Source organism: Amphiprion ocellaris, chromosome 14, assembly GCF_022539595.1.
Source record: "Amphiprion ocellaris isolate individual 3 ecotype Okinawa chromosome 14, ASM2253959v1, whole genome shotgun sequence".
Classification (NCBI taxonomy): domain Eukaryota; kingdom Metazoa; phylum Chordata; class Actinopteri; family Pomacentridae; genus Amphiprion; species Amphiprion ocellaris.
Window position 1 is genome coordinate 19,748,956 of NC_072779.1, and position 25,683 is coordinate 19,774,638.

Sequence of the window (25,683 nt, forward strand, 5' to 3'; positions counted from 1 at the left end):
TATATATATATATATATATATATATATATATATATATATATATATATATATATATATATATATATATATATATATATATATATATATATATACATACATTGGGTCCTGCATTATACAAAAAGCAAAAAACATTATCAGAAAATCATTGCATTACATTGATACTGTCTGATTCAACACTATCCAGTAGAAAAGAGTTTTAAATGAGGCAAAGTGGAATGTTATTCTTTTCATATTTTGTAAGTTAAATAAAGCCCATTAAAGCACTCATTCATGCAGAATCTACCCATTTTGGCAGACTGTGCCAGCAAATAATAGAATACATGAATAATGCCAACTCATTACACACCCTGAGGGCCTGGTTCTTACCACCTCTGTGACATCTGAAAGACTTGCATGTTTTCTAAATAGAGGAGTTTTTAAAATGAAAACAGGCAGCTCATTTTTAGAGGCAAGAATAAATCGCTTTTACGACATGCCATCTGCTTTTTATTTCACTGTATTTATTGTTTGTTTGTCTGTGGGTGCCAGTAAAACATTAAGTGACTGCTGAGTGAGTGTTCAAGATCAAAGTGTTAATGGGGTAGTTAAGGTAAATAGCTCCTGAATAAATTAATGATTTATAAAGCTGTAATCAAAGGGCAAAGTAGAAAGAAACCCGCTGGCCTTGCTTAATGTCAATCCAACACATGCTAATGAGAGAAAGATATAAACAATGATGTACTGCAAAGATTACATTCCACTAAGTGTCTGTGTCAGTGTGTTGGTCTGTGATGCAATGCATGAATTGAATGGCTTCTCTGCGATCTCTTCCTGTCTGTTATTTCTTCATTAATACCTTGGATAGCCCTTCATCATGGGCTTGCAGCTATATGTAACTAAGTGCGCTTCACCTTTGAAGAAAATTGAAATGACTTTAAAGAATTTTGTGCAACACTGGTAGCATCATTATGTTCACATCACATTTATTTATATACTTACTTTTATTACTCCGCCACGGAACAGCAGAGTCATGTGACGATCGGCGTACGTTTGTCTGTCTGTCTGTCTGTCTGTTAGCAGCCTTACTCAAAAACAGACGAACTGATTTGGATGAAATTTTCAGAGAAGGTCAAAAATGACACAAGGACCAATTGATTAGATTTTGGCAGTGATGCGGCTTATAGTCTGGATTCACAGATTTATTAAGGAGTTCTCTATCATTGCGAGATAGCAGCACAGCATCACTGTAACTATGACAAGTAAATACTACGTCAGCTGCCTGCTGATGATCACTTGATTGCGATCCTACTACAAATCCACTGCTGCGAACTTATTGGGATTTATCCGCCGGAAATCATGCAAGGAACAATTGATTAAATTCTAGGGGTGTTTTTGAGTCCCATCAATTCCCGCCGCCGGCTACATATTTAGGTCACGCGATTCAGTCTCTGTATATAAGGTATACATTCATAACACACACCTGTACTCAGCGCAGGGTCGTTTTGTTTGTGGTTACGTCTATATTAAATGGCCACATTCTATGTTGCCGTGATTTCTACCACAAATTTTTTCAAGATTTCAGCTGTTGGAAATGATACAAGGACTGAGCAGCCTTGGCGGAGTACTGTGCTCTCTGAGTGCTTTCCTTTTTATTCTATTTTAGCTTTCTTTTTATACTTGAGTCTGGGGTACCTCCGTAATTTCACTGTAATGCTGGCAACAATTGTACAATGACAATAAAGCCTCTTATGTCTCTTATGTGATAAGAAATGTGTCAGGCCTTTCCAAAGGCTCTCTATCGCTACCTATATCACACTGCAATGCAGTTGTATGATATGCTCGATCAGATAGGACTGCCTTTACAACTATACAGACCAACTTATTGCATAACCATGCTGAACACTGCTTCTACTCTTAGTAGGTTGCAGCAGTGAAAGCAGAATGAAAGGGCTTCTTGATAGCCTCCTCCTTCACTAACGTGTTTCTTGGTGTGCTTTGTTTGAGAGCACAGTGTTTTAGCAGCTGCTTTCTTGCAGGGTCTAAAGTCTGATGTGGTAGATATGGATGGACAAATCAAACACTGCATTGAGTTTCTGAGATAAGCTAGTCAGTAGGAAGTGGAGAGGTGAGAAGGGCGGCAGACTCTGGACCCTCTTCACTCGCTCTTCTTCTTCACCTCCACTGCAGCACCTTGGTTTGTCTCTCTTCTCATGTGGAAAACATGAAGATTAATTTTGCCCCCTTGGACGTGCCTCTCCACAGGAGACTGCAGACTGCTGCATTACTGCTGTGGGTCTTCTCCTTCCTCGCTCTGGGTGAGTGTTGAAGTCTGTGTATGAGTCAAATGGAAACTGACAGAAATTATGGTGTGTTAATGGGATGTCATTAGGTACAACTCTTATATAGTTTTTCTATATTTCTTTGCAGCAGGTGTTGAAATATGTTGGGTTAGCTGCTTTTGGTGAAATGTAAGTCCATTTGAAAATTACAGAATTGTTGCACAGAGGGAATTGAACTGCTGTATGACCAGAAGAGGGAGCCAAGCAGTCATGATCTGAGCAGAGACCATCTGCACTTGAAGACAAGTGACACATTAAAGGAAAACACAACATAAAAGGTCTTACTAACCTGCCAGAACAGCTTCAGTGCACCTTGGTATTGATTCTCCAAGTCTCTGGAACTTTACCATTGGCATGAACTCTATTTTTCCAAAAGATACCCCCTCATTTTAATGATGCTGGTGGAGAGCACTGCCTAACACTCCAAAATCTCCAGTAGGCTTCATTTAGGTTGAGATCTGGTGACATGTCATAGCATATGATTCACATCATTTTCATCAAACCCTTCAGTGAGCCCTCATGTTTTTTGTCACATGTCTTTAGGTTACATTGTATAACTTTCATAGTTGCTATTTCAGAAATCAAATTAACTAGTCCACTTTGTGTTTTTTATTCACCTCTCCTATCCAACTGTGTATCAGTGATTTCTATCATAATTATCTGACCAACTTCACAGCCTGGTCACTGTCTGTGCTCACTTTAAACTGAATGGTATTTAACTCTATTAATTATACAAAGGTGCATATTGTTTCATATAAAACTATCCTCGAAATGTTCTTCTTTCCAGTAGGTGTGTTTAAAGAATTTGCCTATTTGCAGACTACTTTTCACAAACTCAGTTGCAACAGGCAATGCAACTGATTCAAACTGACTTATCTGGTAGTTTATTGATTACTATGACAAATAACATAGTAAAGATTAGCATTACATTTACCTGTAGTCATTTTTTAACATCTATTTCACCAGGAAAGGCTCATTAAGATAAAAATGTTGCTATTAAGTGTTTAGGCAATGAAATAACACAGACATTGATAATAAATATACTGTATACCACAAAGGAATGCAGTTATTAAATCATGAATCAAGTTTCTAATACACTCCTGTAAAAGACTTGACTGGGAATCAGTGTTGCATATCAATCTTAAAGCAGAACACTTTTCTTGTTTTAACACATAGTCATACAGATAATTCCATCACTGGTATCTGGGTCACTACCTGATCAGAGTGACTGCAGTGTTTTTGATATGAAGTTTGCCACCTGAACACTGAAACCAATAATATCCAAGCTAAAAATGAAAACAATTATATCATCAGGAAATGTTAAATCAAACAGCATGACTCTGCAATGACGAAATCTAAATCAGAACTGAATGCTTTTCATGCATACATTGCCAGTATTCATTAAAAGTTAATTCCACTCAAACCTGTGATCTTTCACACTAACCATTCATAAAGTGTGGTTTGCATTTGTCATGCAAGATGGGAGTGGATGATTATGTAACACAGCTGTCTACCGTGTGTTCTTGCTGCTGCTCACAACACACGTTCTTTCTGTCCTCAGCACCCATCTGCATCTTCCTGTACTTTTTCCTGCTCTTCACCCGGTTCTGGCTGATCAGTGTGCTCTACTCTGTCTGGTTGTACTTTGACTATGACACTCCTGCACGTGGAGGCCGCAGAGTGCCCTTCCTGTGTGGCCTCAAACTTTGGGAGTACATGCGGGATTATTTCCCCATTAAGGTGAGAGAGAGCTTTTAGACAGTTGTTCACTGTTTTACTGTGGCTGCACATCACTTCTATAAGCACATATAAGTCCACATATGGGTGAGATTTACTGGTGCGAGTCTCAAAACAGGACATCAGAACATCAGTTCATTTAATCTAATCTTTGATCTCCAGTCTCCCATGAGCGATAGCCCTTATCTCTGTCCTTGGCAGCCAAGGAACTAATGATGGATGATGCCCTTCTGCTTCCTCTAGTAATGTGCTGTACATGTACACATACCCCCCTCATATCCTACAGTCAACCTTTTTCTGTTGACTAGTGGTATAGAAAAGAATTCCACTGTCAATACTTGACTAATGCACTCTTAAATATTCAATAAATGACAACAACTTGAATTGATAACATAAGAAAATTCCAGATATTTCAAATAGAAATAGAAATCTAAGAAAAAGATGGTTAACAAGAAAAGCACTCAGAGAGCACAGTAGTCTGCCAAGGCTGTTCAGTCACTGTGCCATTTTCAACGGATGAAATCTTGAAAAAATTTGTGGCAGAAATTACAGCACCATAGAATGTGGCCATTTAATATAGATGAACCCGCAAACAAAATGACCTTACGCTGAGCACAGGTGTGTGTTATGCATGTGTATGTGATACCCAATCGCATGACCTAAATATGTAGCTGGCGGCGAGAATTGATAAGACTCGGAAACTCCCCCACAATTTAATAAATTGTTCCTTGTATCATTTCCGATGGAAAATAAAAAGTCCGCAGCGGTGGATTTGTAGTAGGATCGCAAACATATGATCATCAGCAGGCAGCTGACGTAGCACTCACGCCAGCCGCTATGTTGCAATGATACAGAAATCTTTAACAAATCAGTGGATCCAGACTATAAACCACATCACTGCCCAAATCTAATGAGCAGATCCTTGTGTCATTTCTGACCTTTCCTGAAAATTTCATCCAAATCCATTAGTCCATGTTTGAGTAATGCTGCTAACAGACAGACAGACACACAGACAAACCAACGCCGATCGTCACATAGCTCTGCCAAGGCTTCGTCTCCTTGGTGGAATAATTTTGAATGCTGTGAGATTTTGATAGCAAAAACACACAAAGAAACAAATAGAATCAAAACAATGTTGATACCATTCTTACATTTGTAGGTTAAATAGAAAGCTGCAGCCAAGAGACAGTTAGCATAGCTTAGCACAAAGGCTGAAAACAGGAAAACACCTAGTTCAGTTGTTTTGTGAAAATATTTGATGAAAGTATAGCAGGCAGTGCACAAGTGCAATTTAACAATTTTCAACAATACTGATAAAAATTAAATACAGGCGTAGGATGGGAAAAACGAGCCTCCTGCTAAGAGTGTGAAATAAATGAGGTCCAGAAGAAAATCAAACCATAAATGAGAGTCAACCAACACATGAGTTGATGTAAGACATCAATCAAGGCTCTGCAGATCTTCCTAAACATCTTTTCTGAACTGGAGGCCAAGCCTGCCATTCACCAACATATTTTTTTCCAGCTGTAAGCAAGAAGAATGAAGTGTTTGACATACTTATTCTCAATAGGTCTCCTAGGATCAATGCCTTAGGATCCCGTGGAACATTCTTTTCTACAATTTCTAAGGTGGTTTTCATAAGATAGCAGCAAAACCCTACAGTGATTGCACAATGCCAGATCATATGTCACTTGTAAGTTGACATTTCTGGCACCTAGAAGAGATATTTTGTCAAATTTGTGCAACTTAACAGATGTATACTATGTTGAGTTGAAAAAGTGTATTCTTTGTGGGAGATAAAAATATTAGACCTTGGGTCTGATGTTTGTTTGGCTTTTCTGAAGGTTATGTGCAGTTTCCAGTGGTTGCCTGGCAACCTCAGGATGGCGACAAGACTCCAGGAAGTCATCGCTCATGGCAAAGTGATGGTTTGCTACAAAACATGTATTTACATCTCTGTTTTAGTCTGTATCAAACAAACAAGATACACCTGCATCTTTAGATGAATAGATATATGAGTTTTTTGGGTTTTTTTTTTTGAAAGAGCCAAACTACTTAGTTTCACCTTGTTTCCGCTCTTTATGCTAAGCTAAACCTTCGGCTTCAATTTCCTATTTAATGGACAAAAAAAACAAAACAAAACAAAAAGGTGCTTCCTTTAAGTGTCTCAAAATCTTAGAGACTTTTATCCATCTGGCCTCTTGTCAGATGCTGCTGCAAACCAGAAATATTTTAGTTCTTGAGACATTACCTGTTAAAATATGTATAGATCAGTTGTCCAGGTCATGGTAATTGTAAGTACCTCTCTTGTTTTGCATTGTTTTTCATTCTTGAAGATATTATACCTCTCATCCCACACATAGTTTTACCATCAATCACAACTTGAACCCCGTGAGTGTCAGATTATTGATGAGCCTTGACTGATTTGATTTTCATGTGGTTGCTGAGCCTTAAGTCATGTGCATTGAGGCTGACTATGAATGCTTGAAACTCTCCACCATCTAGCCACAAGTGAGGATGCAAAAAACAAAATGACATCTCTTGGCCTTCTACTGGACCACTGGGCTGTCATGTGTGTAACCTGAACTCATTAGAGTGGAAACACCAATCTGACTTTTAAAAAAAGGACTACACACTACTACTGAAAGGACTACACAGATTATTGAATGATCCAAGATAGAGATTAGTGATTATCAATGATATCCACATTTCTTGCAAACTCTGTCAGATTGGTTGTAAAATAAGGGGAACGAATTGGCCCTGACTGTATAGTCCAAGCTTGTCCCTCACAGCACATTGTGTCCCTCTTGTGGTCATGCATAAATAGTGCTTTTGGATAAACGGGGTAAATCTGAGTGCAGGTTTTTAATCAACAGCAGCACACGATTTTCTATCAAATTCAACAATAATGTTGATGTGAGATCTAAGAGAGCTTCAGAAGTAACTTAGACAGTCCCTCTCCTGTGGGATTTATAGAGAACAGAGCTCCTGTTGACAACATTCACAGCACTACATGGACATATTACTCGCCTGTGGGCAAAACAGATACTTTGGACTGTACTGATAAGACAGAATGCACCAACAATAACAATCAACAGCAATTTACAGTTTTCCTGAGTCGCTTTGGTACATTTCTCGAATCATCCTCGACATTTGCAAAGCAGTAAGTGCATTTCTCAAAACAATTCGTACAAATAGCAAAACACCATGGATTATCTGCAAAAGCCAGTCTCTTGCTCAAAATCCTTAGTTCATCTCTCAAAAGTAAATATCTGTGTCAATGAACATGTCAGTGGCATCAGAATGACAAGTCCTTGTGTCATTGTGTGTGGATAAGACAGTCAAACTGCTTAGTCATGTTGTCATTATAACAGTGGACTCTGGAGGGATGTTCTGATGTAAACTATGGCTAGAGTTTTGATGACAGCTATTGTAAATTGTAAGTTTCACCTTAGAGTATGTGGGAGATTGATTTCAAAAGACTGGACAAGATTCACATTTACGCTTTTACTGTTTGTTGACAGACCATTTCAATGTGATACAGAAAGGAAAACAGCACTGCATAGCACAAAGAAAAAAAACAGAAGTAGAAATGTGAACATAGGGAAATCATAATCATAATCTCCTTAGGGGAAAACTGTACATGCAGTGTTGTAGGAATTACAGAGCAGTCTTCCTACATCTCCTGATGTTCCTGTCTGTTGGGCCACAAATTCTCATCCAGATCACAAATATCTTCTCTTGTGTCTTTGAGCGATTTCAGAAAATTCTAACCCTTCCCACATTTCCCTTTGTTGGAGAAAGTCAAGATTCACTTGGGAGCAATTTACCAATTCAGGACAGATTTAGAAAAAAAAATCTAATGGAAATGTGTAGAGGGCTGCACAGTAGTGTAGTGGTTAGCACTTTCGCCTTGCAGCGAGAAGATCCCTGGTTTGCGTCCCGGCTTTCCCGGGATCTTTCTGCATGGAGTTTGCATGTTCTCCTTGTGCATGCGTGGGTTTTCTCCGGGTACTCTGGCTTCCTCCCACAGTCCAAAAATATGCTGAGGTTAATTGATTACTCTAAATTGCCCGTAGGTGTGAATGTGAGAGTGATTGTTTGTCTCTGTATGTAGCCCTGTGACAGACTGGTGACCTGTCTAGGGTGTCCCCTGCCTTCGCCTGAGTCAGCTGGGATAGACTCCAGCCCCCCCCGCGACCCTAGTGAGGATTAAGCGGTGTATAGATAATGGATGGATGGATGGATGGAAATGTGTAGAAATATCCTTGACATATTATGACAACTTGTTCAACCATTTCCCATGTAAAGACTTCTGCAATGAACTAATGCCTAAATGTTGTGGGGGGTGAGACTATTCAACAGAGACCCATTATAATACATTTTAATCAGCATGACATAAACAATTGATAATGTAGGAAACAGCAGAGAATTGTACATAATCATTTGCATGGATGTACCAAAGCATTTGCAACTTGCTCAAAGAAATCAGAAACTGCTTTTTTGATGTGCACAAGTGAAACAGTGATGTGAAGATTGAACAAGTAGTTTTGAGAATTTCAATTCTGATCTGAGAAATGTACCAAAGCGACTGAGAAAAACTGTAAAAAGGACTCTACATAAGGGATCTAAAAGAGTGACTGCAGAGTATGCAGTATTTTTATTAGATTTATTTTATCTTTGTTGATTAATATTTAAAATGTTCAATCAATTAATTCACTTAAAATTATTTCATTCAATTAAAAATTCAAAAACCGAATGTGGTAAATTAAATTGGTAAAGGAAGCCAGAATATTACACATAGTATTTTATAATGACTCATTTGTTTTCCTGTAAGTGGGGTGTGCTTCTGTTGACATGAATTAACCTGAGCGATAATAACACAGTCATCCTTATTGGCTTGTTTAGCTGAACTATCTGAACCAGTCAGATTTAGGTCAGCTGTATAATTTTATGGCAAAGAACAAAACAAGAACTGAATTTAGCCAAAAGAAGTGATTGTAAATGTGAAATGTAAAATATTTTCTAACAAAATAACAATGATTCATCATCTTTTTTTATTTTCTTTATAGCCAACTGGAGCCTCAGTAAAGAAATGACAAGAGAAGATATAAAAGCAATAAAGTCATGATAGATAGATAGATAGATAGATAGATAGATAGATAGATAGATAGATAGATAGATAGATAGATAGATAGATAGATAGATAGATAGATAGATAGATAGATAGATAGATAGATAGATAGATAGATAGATAGATAGATAGATAGATAGATAGATAGATAGATACTTTATTAATCCCAAGGGAAATTCAAATGAAAATGTATAATAATGGTAACAATAAAAGAAAAAACAAGGCAAAATAAGTACTAAATAATAAAATAATAAGAAGAAGAACAACAAAGAACAATGCATTCACTAAAATTGAAAATGTTGACAAAACGGACCCATTTTTGGACACCCCATGAAAGATATGGAAAACCTACACGTTTGAAAATTATCTTAACCTACAAAAGTGATCATCATACTGTAAGCTTTTAGATCATCTGGAAGTTCCTGCTTTAATCTCTCATGGAGGTCTCATGTGAATCTACGCCAGATGGAAGTTTGAACGTTGTCATTTCTGAGAAAAAATAAACCACCTTCTAAAGTTCACTGTTTAGTACTTCAAGAAAGCGAATCATGTTCAGAGATCATCTGACTGTATGCCACATTAAGCCTGACACAAAGAGTCCATGTAAGGGTAAAGAGAAGCAGTGTCCTTTAAAGAGCCTAATTAGTTTCATTGGTGTGTTTTTTCCCACTGTTTCTAATTACACCACAATCAGCTCAGACTGAGAGTTCAGCTGATGTGCTGTGACTCAGCCTTTAGGAGGGTACATGAACAATTAGACAACACACTGACGCAAATTGATATATAACTAATAGTGTGGTTGTTGGTTTTTATGTGAATATTCGAGGAAGAAACATCATATTCCGGTGTTTGGGGGTCCTGCTCCAGGAAGTTTGAAGTCTCATTTAATTTCCTTCATTCTGTTTTTATGCACCAATTTGTGCCTTCTCTGCATGCATCATTTTTGTTTTGCATTTACATAAATGAATGAAGGTACTCACAAACAGATACATACTGTTAAACATTTTTTATTTGGCCTCTGGATCTTATCTACAGAAATAGATATGCTGACATATACAATTGCGCCAACATATGGCAACCCTCATTTTGTGTGTGTAGATCCTTTCAGAGAACATCAAGGTTTTACATAAGACAGAATTATACGAAATTCCAAGTGAATTACGCAATTTGGATGAAATGTTTTATACTTTTGTAGTACTACTGAAAGGTGCTCAAAGTACACGTGTACATGTCATCAATTAGGATGCTATAAAACAAACAGTATGTTTAAAGCCACAATTTTACACCTACTTTTTTGCTTTCAGTGGAAGGTTAGATGATTGATACTACACTCATACCTACACTCTAAATAATTAAACTACAACTAGGAGTTAGCTTCTGTGTTAGCTTAATGACTCAAAATGGGTAAACAGCTAGCCAAAACGTTACAGCCCTTGGTAAAACTACAACTTGTAATTTTCACAGTTCGTTTTTTGTTGCAGATTAAATACATATAACATGTTATTTGGTACAAGCATGTGGAAGTTTTGAACAGAATCTGGCTAGCTGTTCCCCCTGCGTACAGTGTTGATGCTAAGCTACAGCAAGCTAACAGAATCCTAGCTCCTGCTTCAGGTTATGCAAAATTAAAGTGTTGTTAAATCAAACTGAGTTGTGGTTGGAGAGGTTGCCATGTGATTGGGGCTGACTTTTAAATCAACATTTTTACAGCAGTAACAATATATACAGTGAAAAGTGCCATTGGACAACATTGTGTTTGGATCATGTTAAGTTTGAAATGCTAACATGATCCTTTTTTGATCTTTTTTTTAAAACCTTGCTAACATGGTGTTTCTCTGTGCTAGAAGACACATAACGAGCAGATAAAATCATGGCCAATCATTTCTTCCTCATCTGCAGTGCACAGATGACAGTCTAAAAACACGATTCAGTCTTCATACATAATAAAGCTGAGGAATCAGTCCGGCCAACTTGCACGGTGGAGCTTTCTGCATCATTATGTTTCTCCAGAATCAGTTTCTGGTTCGAACCTGAATGGTGGGATGCATAATAGTGTGGAAAAGTCCACAGCCAAGTCTTCATGCACTTGATGATTTCACAGTGGGACAGTCTTGAGCCCTCACACATTTAGTGGACACAAACCACTGAGGCAATGCGCTCATTACAGAGTAAAAATGTGACACCCTTTGGAATTTCCTGGAAAACTCAAAGTCCTTTACAAAGAAATCAGTCTGTGTGCTGTTACAGAAAATCGTAAGGGAATGTCTCATGTTTTTAAAGTAATGTTACAAAAAGCTATTGATACATATTAAATAAATAAACTGCTTAACATTCTTACACATACTAGCTGGAGCACAACTCTTACCCCTCTTTGCTTTTTTCCATTAAAGGGATAGTTTGGGTTGACAGTAGGGGCACATCCCCAGTTTGGAAATTAGACAGGAGGACCAGCACAGAAGTCAAAGTAATGAACTGCTATCGATGGATCAACTACAAAAAGTATTTTAACCACTTAATAAAACTGACTCCGCTGACAAAAGCAATAATTTTACTCTTAGGAGTTGTTTGATTTTGGTGTTTAAACACATTAGCATGGACCTGAACTAATGTGTTACAACAATAAAGTCACACAATAGCACAAAGAAATGAATCAACTGAGGCAGCTGCAAAGCAGGATCTCCTGTTTCCTCCAAGTTAAAATGACTGTTTTGTCAACAGAGTCTGGTGCCTTTGAAGAGAGAATGCAGACATGCAAAATTTTCAGTTTGTCGTCAAAAAGGGCTGTTTAACAGGAAGGTAAAGTCATGAAAATACACATATACACATAGATTGTTGTTGTTTCAGTAGGAAATCCTTGGGTGAAGTTTGAAATGAAAGACCTTGGCACAAATAATAATACAGATTATGGTGAGATAACGGAGGACTGTGATTGGTCGCTGCTCCTTTTGTTGAGACAGCTTCGTTAAGGGCCTCATTAGAAGAACTTGAGCCAATGATTAACTCTGTGCCCTGGGGGCCATGGGCAGAAGAAACCCACAGAACAAACAGCAGGAACAAAAACAAAACAGGAGTTTTGTGAAGGTCCAGCGTCATGACTTGCTTATACGGTACAAGCCTGTTAACTTTTCACATCCTATATATGATTGGCTGCAAGAAAACACTAAACTAAAGCTGTGTCAGGGCACACACTTATTCAAAAGATCTGAAAAATCACATGTATGAAATCTGCTCAGTGAAGCAGCCTGTTTGTTTCTCAGAAGATGGCATTTCCTGATTATAGATGTGAATGTTACGTTAAGAGCAGCGTCGCCTTCAATATTAATGTCTCACACAGATGCAAACAGTGAGGGGAGCACATTTGTTTTTTTTTTGTTTTGTTTTTGTGAGAGTACAATGCAAAACAAACTACAGCACATGACAAGTGACTCTGACCTTTAGTTTCCTCTCAGTATCTCTACCCTGCCCACTGTGGACTGGTAGAGAAACAAACAACACTCCACAGGTGAGATATCTTATCAAGCCTGCCATGGTAGATGATCTAAAAGGGATTTGTCACACACTACAGAGAAATATTCCTCCGTATTGCAGGATAGATTGCACGCCCAATGGCTCATTTAACAGTAGAATTACTTTATCTTCCAAACAGCAAAGTCATTTGTGTTGAGTCTAAACATTAAAGCGTCTCTGTGAAGGTCCTGAGCCGAGATAAACAAGCTGAGAACTGTACATGATGTCTGAGAGTCACAACCAGAACAGTTTGTTTTGACTTATGGAGAGACTTGAAGAGAGCAACTCAAGACTCATTTTACCTCTGCTGTAAAAGGGAATACATTACTCAGAACTAAGCAATACTGCTTAGATACTACTAAGCAAATATACAAAGTATTAAAGAGGGATATTTCAGGTCTGGTCAGAGGCTTTGAGGAGCACTACTGCATACACTATCATTCAAAAGTTTGGGGTCACTTAGAAATATCCTTATTTTTGAAAGAAAAGCAGTTTTTTCCAATGAAGATAACATTAAATTAATCAGAAATACAGTCTAGACATTGTTAATGTGGTAAATGACTATTCTAGCTGGTTTTTAATCAGCTAGAATACATAGGGGTACAGAGGAACATTTCCAGCAACCATCATTCCTGTGTTCTAAAGCTACATTGTGTTAGTTAATGGTGTTGAAAGCCTAACTGATGATTAGAAAACCCTTGTGCAATTATGTTAGCACATTAATAAAAGTGTGAGTTTTTGTGGAAAGCATGAAATTGTCTGGGTGACCCCACCCCCACCCCCACCCCCAAACGTTTGAACGGTAGTGTATGTAATAAAACATTGTAGAAAACATTTTGTGTAGCTGTGGAGTTTGAAAGAAGTGAACATACCAGACCTCTGCAACCTGCTCCTCATCTCTGATTGAGGCAACTCCTGATCACTATTACCAGAACACATCTGAATCTCTGACCAAAACTGTTAGCAGTGGAGCTGCTCTATGGGAGTCTGACGATGTTAAACGGTAAATCGCTGCTGTACTCCTTTTATCTGTTCAAGAACAGCAGTCATGAATAAAATGAACCTGGGTGACTCTGGTGTAGTGTAATATTGCAAATGCACAGAACTTGGGTGTACATGCCCAAACATGGTACACAAACAGACACTCTGCATACAGAGTCTTTTTTTTATAACAGAGGTGCAATGACCAATGCTCTATCGATCCATCGTTTGATGGAGACCTTCTAATCTTAAGAAGTAAAAAAGATAAAAGAAACACGGCATATAGCATGCTGAACCAACGTGATTGCAATAATAATAGTAACAGCAAAGAGTAAGGGTGATAAGCAGGACAGTGACCCTGTTTAGTGCGTAACATATTATACGAAAATATATTTCCAAAAAAAAAGACTGGCATTTGTGGCTGATATATTATCAATATGTGACACAATCAATGGTTTTAAACCTTGAGATAAACGATCTTGACTTGATTATAAGGATAATACAAAATTCTGTTACACAAGTTTTGGAAATAATTTCTTTGCTTTTCATGCAAAATTTAATACATTTTAACACTTTGGTCCTTCAAGACTTGCTCAAATAAACCAGACTGAGAAGTTGAGTGTTAAAATATCTCTTTCCTGAATCTGCTAACCACTCAGCTGTGTCTCTCCACACAGCTTTCTAAAAGTTCCTTCATAAAATGTCTCACAGCAAAAAGTTCACTTGCTTATTCTGAAAAGTGGCAAGAAAAAGTAAGTGAACGCTTCAAAAGATGTTATGATTGTTTTGAATATTTGAATGAATGAATTTGAATGTTTATGAATATTATTTTCTTAAAATATGGCTAGAGTGTATCCCAGCTGACTTAGGGTCACACTCTCATGCACACCTACGGATAATGTGAAGTTACCATTTAACCTCAGCATGTTTTTGGAGAACCCGGAGAAAACCCACGCATGCACAGGGAGAACATGGAAACTCCATGCAGGAAGATCCCAGGAAGATCCCAGGAAGGTGGAGACACTAACCAGGGATCTTCTAGCTGCAAGGCGAAAGCGTTAACCACCACACCCAGTTACAGATATAACATACACAATTTATTTTAACTCAATTTGTAAATAACTCTATACTTATAATCACATTTTATGATCAGGTCATGGAGCAAACCGGATAATTTCAGAGGTTTAACATGTACTTTCCCTTGCCTGTAGTGTTTTCAAATAAATAGTAGTTCAACATTGTGTCTGACAGGTATTGCAGTAGAAGTATAAAGAAGCATGAAATACAAGTGCAAGTGGCTCATAATTGTACCTAAGTCCACTAGTTCCATGCAACCATGAAGGTATGGTGTGTGTACGAGGGACAGTGGAGGTACTGTGGTGTGGTTCTGGACAAAGTGCTCAGGCCACACACAGGGGAGCTGAGAGACGGTTCAGAGGGTCAAAGTCAGTGTTGAAACTGAGATACTAAGGCACATGCCTGGACTGCAGCCATCTGGGCCACTGCAATACAACACTGTCAGCTCGTGTACTAAGAATTGCACAAATGTTTTACATAATGAGCTTTTTGTAGAACCTACAGAAATATAGTCCAGAATATGTTTGCGCATACACATCCGTATTCAGATGTAAAGTAGAAGCTGCTGGCACTGATGCTCCTTATTCTCACACCTTTCTTTTCTTCCTGTAGTTGGTGAAGACAGCTGACTTGGATCCCAAGCACAACTACGTCTTGGGCTTCCATCCTCATGGCATCCTGGTGGCAGGAGCCTTTACCAACTTCTGCAGCTACGCTACGGGCTTCAGGCAGATGTTTCCAGGCCTCACCAGCTACATGCTCATGTTGCCCCTGTGGTTCAGAGCCCCATTCTTCAGAGACTACATCATGTGTGCAGGTATGGGCCGCACACATTTGAATTACACTCAACCAGAACTGTCTCTTTAAGATTTTATACTCATTTACCGGAACACAGTACTTAATTTAACACATCTGATTAATCATTTGACTTATTTAATGTGTCAATGTTCAGGTCTGATACCTTCTGATAAAGAGAGCGCCAGTTACCCGCTCCACCACAAACGTGGGGGCAGCGCTGTTGTAATAGCAGTTGGTGGCGCCCCAGAGTCCCTTGATGCCCACCCAGGATCCTACAATGTACTCTTGGCTCACAAGAAAGGCTTCATCAAAATGGCCATGGAGCAGGGGTAAGAGCGCAGAGCCTGGGGCACTGAGGAAGGTTTCCTGCTGCAACTAATTCTCTGTAAGCAGCAAATCTTATTGCTTATTCAAAAGGATGGCCTCCTGAAACAGAGGCTTATTCAAGTCACTTGCATGGAGTTTCCAAGAACAGTCTGTTTTGACATCAATCTAAAATAAGGCACAGTTTTAAAGCACAAGGACCCAATGTACTGGATAATATTTGTGAATATATAGTACCCTTCAAATGTTTGGGGTCACCCAGACAATTTCACGTTTTGCATGAAAACTCACACTTTTATTCATGTGCAAACATAATTGCGCAAAGGTTTTCTAATCATCAATTAGCCTTTCAACTCCATTAGTTAACACAATGTACCATTAGAACACAGGAGTGATGGTTGCTGGAAATGTTCCTCTGTACCCCTATGTAGATATTCCAATAAAAATCAGCTACAATAGTCATTTAGCACATTAACGATGTCTAGACTGTATTTCTGATATTGGACATTTCTAAGTGACCCCAGACTTTTGAATGTTTTCTTTTGTATGTGTGAATCGATAAACAATTTGCTTGTTGAAAACTGTTTTCAGAGCTCACCTGGTGCCAGTCTACTCTTTTGGAGAGAATGAAGTGTTTGATCAAGTTGAAAACCCACGAGGAACCTGGCTTCGATGGACACAGGAACGACTGCAAAGCATCATGGGTATTGCCCTGCCTCTCTTCCACGCACGTGGTGTTTTCCAGTACTCCTTTGGTCTCATGCCCTATAGAAAACCCATCACTACAATAGGTGAGTAAACAGCACTGCTCATTCATCGCTGCATGAAGCAGTAGGGAGGCACAGTGCTGGATTTTTGTTGATTTTTGTTTAGTAAGTCCATTTTTTCCACATATTTTGGTCAAATGCTGGTATCGATTTATATACACTACCGTTTAAAAGTTTGGGGTCACACAGGATCTAGAAAGAGGCAGCTGCAAGAGAACCAAAGTAGTACATTTTTAAATAATTTATTTTATCGAGAAGTAGTTAAAAATATAAACAATACCAAAAAATGCAGAATTTCTGATCCAATAAGCAGCCACGCTGGTTATTGGTTGGCCCCGACTTATCTTTCTTACTGAGAAAAATAAGAAAACTTTCAACAAACAAGGAAAAAGGTAAAGCATGCTACATTTATTTCTGTATCTTTTTATAACGAAACTCCAAGTTTTTACCCTGACGGTCTGACTGTGTTGATTTTGGTCCAGTGCCAACATTTCGTTTTAAACACTTTAACAGCTAAAGATAGTATTAATATTGTGCATCCATATGCAGCAGGTTTGATGCTTTCATCTAGACTAGGTTCTGTGTAATATCACTCTTAACTCCTCCTGCTGCATGTTAAAGGATGTCTGCTTTAGAAATCAGGGTTAGAGCTGAGTTTCAGTGAATGTGAGAATTAGCCGCCAGATAAAGTGCAGGATTTGCTGACACACACTGCAGCCCTTGGCATGCAGCCCTAATGTATACGACCACGTTTTAGATAAGCCGACCTCAGACATCAGGCCACACTGCAAACCAAAGAGTACATTAAATACTGACTCTGAGGGTGCTGCCCTGCACCTTGTCACCTCTCTGCAGTTGGACGGCCAATTAGAGTGGAGAAGAAGGAGAAACCAACTGCCGAGGAACTCGATGCCCTCCACCAGCTGTACATGGATGAACTCAGCAATCTGTTTGAGGAGCACAAAGCCAACTATGGAGTGGACAAGGACACACACCTGAATTTTGTCTAAATTGAGCCGAGGATGGAGATTGAATGTCTATTTATTTGTTAAGCTCTGGTGCTGCTCTGTAAACCTTCCTTCAGTGGGCCTCTTGATTAAAAGTGAACAAACTTGGCTGTGCACCAGTACACCCTGCTGTATCCGTTTATGTCAGCTAGGATGCACTATATAATAGAAACTCTTGTTTCAAACTATAAAATGTGACTGAAAAAATGCAATTTGTTCCTTAAGCACTCAATAAACATCACTCATAAACCCTTGTCTTTGTTTGGTTCATTTGACTTTGCTAATTTAGTGACTTGCTTAGCAATTTTTTGAACTTGCAAATCTGTTTTAGTTTAATTTAAACAATTTGTTGTTTAAACCTCTGTCTTGTTCAATTGATTTCAATATATCCGTTTATTAAAGACGTTTCAACTTAAACATCACGTTCGGCATAACTAAAATGGCATGAACTTTGTCTTGATTCAGATTAGAAGAGAGGAAACATGATGAAAACCTTCAAAAAGTTGAGTTGGTAAAGTGTATACTGTGATGAATCCTGAAGCATGTGATGGTATCCTGTATGTGTTTGTGTGTGTGAGAGAGAGAAAGTAGAGATGATAAATGATAGAATCAGATGATCGGTGTAAATTAGCTTCTGGCTACTGCAGGGGGGACTGGGGCTTCTTTTGCATTTCGTAGATGTGGCACTGGAAGGCAATCTCTGAACCTCTATGGCTGAGAAATGAACCCATTGCAGAGGTACTAAAAGCAGTGCAGTTTTTACAATGCTTACTTGAGACTGACTCCAAAAGAAGGTTAATCCTCATAAGTCTGTATGTTAAAATATCCAACTGTACAGCACAAACAGGAAACAAGCGTAGTACTTCGCCAAGGCTGCTCAGTCGTTGCATCATTTCTGATGAATGAAATCTTGAAAAAGTTCACGGCAGAAATCACGGAACTATAAAATGTGGCCATTTAGCAAACAAAATGACCTTGCGCTGAGCACAGGCGTGTGTTATGCATGTATACGTTATGTAGGCGGTTGATTTGTAGTAGCATCGCAATCGTGATCATCAGCAGGCAGCTGATGTAGCGTTCACTTGTTGTCATAGTTACAGTGATGCTGTGCCGCTATCTCCCATTGATACAGAAATCTTTAACAAATCCGTGGATCCAGACTATAAGATGTCACTGCTAAAATCTAGTCACTTGGTCCTTGTATCATTTCTGACCTTCCCTAAAAATTTCATCCAAATCTGTTAATCGGTTTTTGAGTAATGTTGCTAACAGACAAAGGCATGGACAAGCGTACGCCAGTCGTCACATATTTCCGCCGTTCCTTTGCGGAGTAGTAAACATGCTTATAGCCTGGTACAAAAAAATGGTGTTGGTCTCTGTCGCTAATTTAGCCATTCATGACGACTGTACAGGAGGAGAATTTTTTAGATAAATCACCTCTTTAAATGTAATAAAGACTTCAGCTCTGTCTGTTTTCACTCTGCATGCTACCTTAAATACATGCAAGGAAGTCTGCTAATATGCTACTTTTGTTGTCTTGTCAGGTTTATGCAGTATGCTCTGAAGTTTCATAAGAAAAAATGGAAAATGAAGTTAAATTAGCTTGAAGTTCTAAACTTATTTAGTATATTCACATTCATTCTTCATAAAAGAAGATATCCAATTCCACAAAGTGAATGTATGAGATAACACCAACCAGGAATGCTGCTCACTGTGGCACACTGATCATGCAGGCTGCTGATGCTTTTACAGGATTGTTTGTGAAATTGTCAGTTGCATCTTCTGATCTTGCGTGTAGGGCTTTGAATTTTGCGCAAGTCCTGACACTTTCACAAATAGAGTCATAGGCTGAAGTTGGATTGCAACAATTTATGGAAACCCCCCAAAAAATGATTTCAGGGTTTAGTATCACTCCAAATGCAATACACTACACTGTATATGCTGATTAATGGAGAGTAAGTATATTTACTCACATGCTGCATTTATGTACATTATTGTCCTTGAATATTTCCATTTTCTATTGCTTTATATCTTTTCCACTACTTCCTGTACTTCATCTCCAATTCATTTACTGCACGGTTACTTTTCAGATTACAGTTAGGATTTTGGATAAAAATCTTTTGATTATAATGAAACATTTTTTCATTAACATGTTGATAAGTAAAGGATAAAAGAAACAAGACTGACGTGTTAATTAGTGGTGCTAGAAACTGCTGCTAAGCAGATTTTTTTAACCTTTGGACAGAACCAGGCTGGTTTGGTTAAAGGTTCAGTGTCTGGATTTGGATCAAGTTCCTGAATGATAAGACTGTCTGCGAACTTTGGCAGACACCTTTTACATGAGATGGCAGGGTTCTGATATTTCTAAATATCATGGCTGGCAGATTGGACGATGCCCTGGTGCTTTCAACACAGTCTGGTCTGGGCAAAATTCATGTGTGTGTGTGTGTGTGTGTGTGTGTCTTGGGATGATGAAAATGCTGACTAAATGACAGCATGACAGTGAGACTATGATGCAAAAGAGAGAAATCATTAGGTAAATATACTTTGGAAGAAAAAGCAGGCAGATTTGGATAGAAAATGAGAAAGATGACCTGTAAGTATCTTAAACCAGCTGAAATATCACACTGTGAATCATTTTAAGTTCATTTGGCTTAGAAATATAAGATCACCTGCTGTGTGAGTCAACTGCATTTCAGTTGATTAATTCAAAATTAATTCAGTCATCTTACGAAATGTGAAAATATAAAACTAGGTCAATTAAATTGGATGAACTTGAGAAAACAAGATCAATAAACTTAAGATACTAAGTTGAACTGAACATAGACAGACTTGTTTTCCTTCACATTTGCTAAATTTATAGAGTTTCCTGTTTGTTAAACAGAGAACTTAGAGTTCAACTGCTGTGGCCTGGAATCAGTACAAAGACTACCTTTGAGACTGCTTCCAGTTACATTGAGTTATAATATAAAGTCTACAGTAGTACAGACTGATCTTTCTCATGGCTAGAATTGTTTTGATTTTTATGAAACAGCTAGAACATAATTTACCAAAGGACACACAGCAAGTTTCCACTATTTGTTGTCTTGTTGTTCTTGTTTTTGAACAAACTTAATTTAATGAGCTGAGTGAACACTCACCTGTTTATTCATTCAGCTTATCCTTTTAAGCTAAAATGCCTCAAGTTATAAAAGCACATCCTTTTAAATTCTTAAGTGACCTGAAAATAAATATTAATTCAATTCAATAAACTAGAAACAAGAAAGCACTCAGAGAACAGAGTACTCAGCCACGGCTGCTCATCATTCTATCATTTCCATCCATCCATCCATCCATTATCTATACACCGCTTAATCCCCACTAGGGTCGCGGGGGGGGCTGGAGCCTATCCCAGCTGACTCGGGCGAAGGCAGGGGACACCCTAGACAGGTCGCCAGTCTGTCGCAGGGCTACATACAAAGACAAACAATCACTCACACATTCACACCTACGGGCAATTTAGAGTAATCAATTAACCTCAGCATATTTTTGGACTGTGGGAGGAAGCCGGAGTACCCGGAGAGAACCCACGCATGCACAGGGAGAACATGCAAACTCCATGCAGAAAGATCCCGGGAAAGCCGGGACGCGAACCAGGGACCTTCTTGCTGCAAGGCGAAAGTGCTAACCACGACGCCACTGTGCAGCCCCTCTATCATTTCCAATGGCTGAAATCTTGAAAAATATTTGTGGCAGAAATCATGACACTATAGAATGTGGCCATTTGATATAGATGTACCCACAAACAAAATGAAAATGACCTTGCGCTGAGCACAGGCATGTGCTATGCATGTGTACGGTATGAAAGGATACCGAATTGACCTAAATATGTAGCGGACGGCGGGAATTGATGTGGCTTGGAAACACCCCCACAATTTAATCAATTGTTTCTTGTATCATTTCAGATAGATAAGTCACGATAAGTCTGCAGCGGTCCATTTGTAGTAGGATCGCAATCATGTGTTGACGTAGCGATCACTTGTTGTCATAGTTACAGTGACGCTGTGACGCTATCTCCCAGTGATACAGAAATCTTTAACAAAACTGTGGATGCAGGCTGAAAGCTGCATCACTGCCAAAAATTAATGACTTGGTCCTCGTGTCATTTCTGACCTTCCCTGAAAATTTCATCCAAATCTGTTGGTCCGTTTTTGAATAATGTTGCGAACAGACAGACAGACAAACGTGTGCCGATCTTCACATAACTCCGCCATTCCTTGGCGAAGTGATGAGCAAAACTCGTACATTTATATTATGGAAACTCCAAAAGATGAGTTGATTTGACTCAATTCCTTTATGACGTTATACAATACAGCAGAGTCACTAGTAAAGTAGTGCTTAATGTGTCGTGGTGTGTAGTGGGAGTGATCAACATTAAAGGCTTTGATGAACTGAACATCCATCCATCCATCCATTATCTATACACCGCTTAATCTTCATTACGGTTGCGGGAGAGCTGGAGTCTATCCCGGTTGACTCAGGATGAAGGCAGGGGACACCCTGGACAGGTCGCCAGTCTGTCACATGGCTACATATAGAGACAAACAGTCACACTCACATTCACACCTACGGGCAAATTTAGAATAACCAATTAACCTCAACATGCTTTTGGATTGTGGGAGGAAGCCGGAGTACCTGGAGAGAACCACACATGCACAGGGAGAACATGCAAACTCAATGCAGAAAGATCCCGGGAAGGGGAGGATCTTCTAGCTGCAAGGCGAAAGTGCTAAACACCAAGCCACTGTGCAGTCCTATGAAGTAAACATACAATAGTAAAAAGCAAAATCTGATTCTCTTAAAGACTATCAGTCTTTAATCACACTCCTGACCGTTCCCATCCTGCAGTCGTACTGTGACCAAACTGATGGTAAATCAATCAACCAGGTTTTGTGTTGGACAAACAGTCACTGCTGTTAAGATCTTTACTGTGATGGGCGGTGTGTTCGTACAGTATCAGCTTACAGTGTGGGGTCCTCTGCTGGGACAAAGTCACTCACAGTTGCTGATTGTTGGGTCTGTGCGAGTGAGGTCAGGGTAACAACATTATTGACTTATTTTCGAGGATAGTGGTCAAAGTACAAAAGAATCAAGATCTGTGTTCATGGTATCCTATAGGGCATATCTTATCTTGGCTTTTTCTTGAAAGAAAACAAAACATAAATGGATTTCCGGTCCTTTAAGTCATTAAAAATATGTACAATAACAGTGGCTCTATCATCTTTAATGAACTACAGAGTTTACCAAAATGAAAAGCTGTGTAAGAGTTACATTTATACTTACTTATTGGAGCCGTAACTACAAAAATTGTAGAAAGGAAGTTTGCATGATAACAAAGTCTTATCTGTAGATAACTGGACATCTGTTCTACTGATACAATGCACACAACATGAGTTATATAAGAAATGCCACAACAACCAGTGGACACAGGTTGGTTAATGAAGATGTTGCGTAACACATGAAGAAGTGATTTAAGAATCAACATCAACAGCAAAAATTACACCTGAGGACATGAGCTCCAGAAATACCGAAAAGAAGTGAAGATAAATGTAAAACTGTTTCTCAACAGTAGCCTCATGTCAAGGACTGTATCACCGATTTCATCCAAAAACTGTTATGATTCTTGGCTTGGTCCCACTAGATATGCAGTATCAGTTCTGGGATGAAAGCTTTAGAGTCAAAGTGCAAAAGATTTTTATCTAGTCGAGACTAGAAATAATATTGAATTTGGTGAAGTCATTGGGGTGAAGTTACAGAGTAAATAATAAAAATTTAAATTCTGCCAGAACTAATACATTAAGTGAACACACACTTCGACATGAGGATGTCTTTATTCATTTTAACATTTAATGATTTAATGGTATATTTTGTAAATTAAATTTATTTAATTTGATTCTAACTTGACTCAGTTTCCTACAATTAGACCAAGAACTGGCTCGATGTCTTGAAGCTTAGTTCATGCACAGCTGCTTAACTGATTATCAGTTGATGCATTCAAGTCATCCAATGTCTTATATACTAATATATTACCTCCATTTTCCTGCAGGAGGAATACTTTTGTTTAAGAAATTTTAAGAACATTTGGGCTATGGTCCTCACTCATTTAAATAAGATAAATGCAGGACCTTTCACCTTAAACAGAGTATTTTCTCATTGTGGTGTTGGTACTTCTTTGCCAGAGAGCTCTCATTTTCAGCTATGCCAACAGTCATATATTACTCATGTGTCCACCTCCAGCAGGTTCTGGCTTTGTGAATATCTCTGCAGAGCCAGACTTTACTATCAGAGGCCACAGAGAGCAGGATTTACCTACAAGCTCCTTTGAACAGATGACAGCAGCTATGGAATTATTATCTAGTGTAACCCACAGCTGCCCCTCTGAAGTCATGAGGGCACCACTGACATGTTCTGTACTGAAGCTTTTTAACATTTCCATTTGATGTTGGAAGACACATCATTGTGAAATAAGTAGCTAACACCATGGCTGACTATTTCTACCTTAAAACTGATAACAGTCTAGAAACACAGTTTGAGACATCTGGGGTTTCATATGTAACAAAAAAAGCATTCAAAGAGCACAGTGCTCTGCCAAGGCTGCTCAGCCGTATGATTTTCGATGAATGAAATCTTTAAAAAAGTCGTGGTCGGTAGCGGTGGATTTGTAGTAGCATCACAATCATGTGATCATCAGCAGGCAGCTGACATTGTGTTCCCTTGTTGTCATAGTTATAGTGACGCCATGCTGCTATCTTGCAATGATACAGAAATCTTTAACAAATCTGTGGATCCAGACTATAAGTCGCATCACTGCCAAAATCTAATGAGGTGGTCCTTGTGTCATTTCTGACCTTCCCTGAACATTTCATCCATATCTGTTTGTCTGCTTTTGAGTAATGTTGCTCACAGACAAACAGACAAATGTACGCTGATCGGCACATAACTCTGCTGCAGAATAACAAACTTAAGGAGGAAATCCTGTCAGTTTGCAAGGTGGATGTTTCTGTATCTTTATTCTTCTTCAAAATCAATTTCCTGTGTCAACATATATGGCTAAATACCTCAAACATTAAAATTCTTCTCATTGTGCAGCATAGAATAGTTTCAAAGTGTCTGAGCAGAGTTATAGGTGAGCTGGTGTGCTAGAGCTGCAGTGAACAGTAAGATGAGGCCTTCATAGATCTGCACATTTAAGAGGAAGCAACCAGAGGAAACCAGAGCTACAACAAAACCCCTTTTTAAGCATAAGGTGATTATTTTTGTTGAAAAGACCTTCTCAGTATATAACTTTGATAGACAGAGAGGACTTTTAATGGGTTAAATCAATGGTCTGGGAGTGAGCAACACATAGCACAATCCAAACACGGAGTATAAAAGCATAAACACATACATTAATTACATTTAAACTCTCCTTTAAACCTCACAAGATGGTAAAGTAATATGCAACTTCGAAACGTTCCTACAAAGTGTTTAATAACGTGACTGCAGTGGGAACAAGTGAGTATTTGTAACGATTACTCCTAATCTTCTCTGGTCTCGAGCGTGTGACCTGCTCACTGGGAACTCACCTTAGGCAAAGTAAGTGTAGGAATTAGATTTTATAGCTTGAAGACAATAACACCATTTGTTGAATGCTTCAATGAGAAGAAATAGACACTACTTGGCAAACCAAACAAGCACATCTGTGACTCCGGAGCAGAGGAAAAATCACAGTTGGGAAATTATAGCATTCTTGATGTTAAATATATGAAATCAGGAGACAGTAACTGGGTCATTCCAGAAATGGAGGACATTTGGGCCTCAACATTTTTGAAAAATTACGCTCCTCTTTTACAATTTTCTGCTAAATATTAAGCAATAATAGGTAATAAACTATCATAGGCTTGATTGGCTCAGCTTACACATCAATGGTACCACTTTTATTTCATGTTTTATTTGTTGTTTGCTAACCCTACTCTAACCATAGTAACAGGGTTGCTAATCCATGCTAATTCTTT

General features: G+C 38.6%; 1 protein-coding gene across 1 annotated transcript; it reads left to right on the forward strand.

The window, feature by feature from the left end:
- Window positions 1–1,913: 1,913 nt before the first annotated feature.
- On the forward strand, window positions 1,914–17,904 carry mogat2 (monoacylglycerol O-acyltransferase 2). Its single transcript, XM_023276358.3, has 6 exons — window positions 1,914–2,294; window positions 3,880–4,058; window positions 15,367–15,571; window positions 15,707–15,881; window positions 16,468–16,667; window positions 17,499–17,904. Exons 1-6 carry the CDS (start codon window positions 2,201–2,203, stop codon window positions 17,651–17,653), a joined length of 1,008 nt encoding a protein of 335 aa, XP_023132126.2. The 5' UTR covers window positions 1,914–2,200; the 3' UTR covers window positions 17,654–17,904.
- The last annotated feature ends 7,779 nt before the right edge of the window (window positions 17,905–25,683 follow it).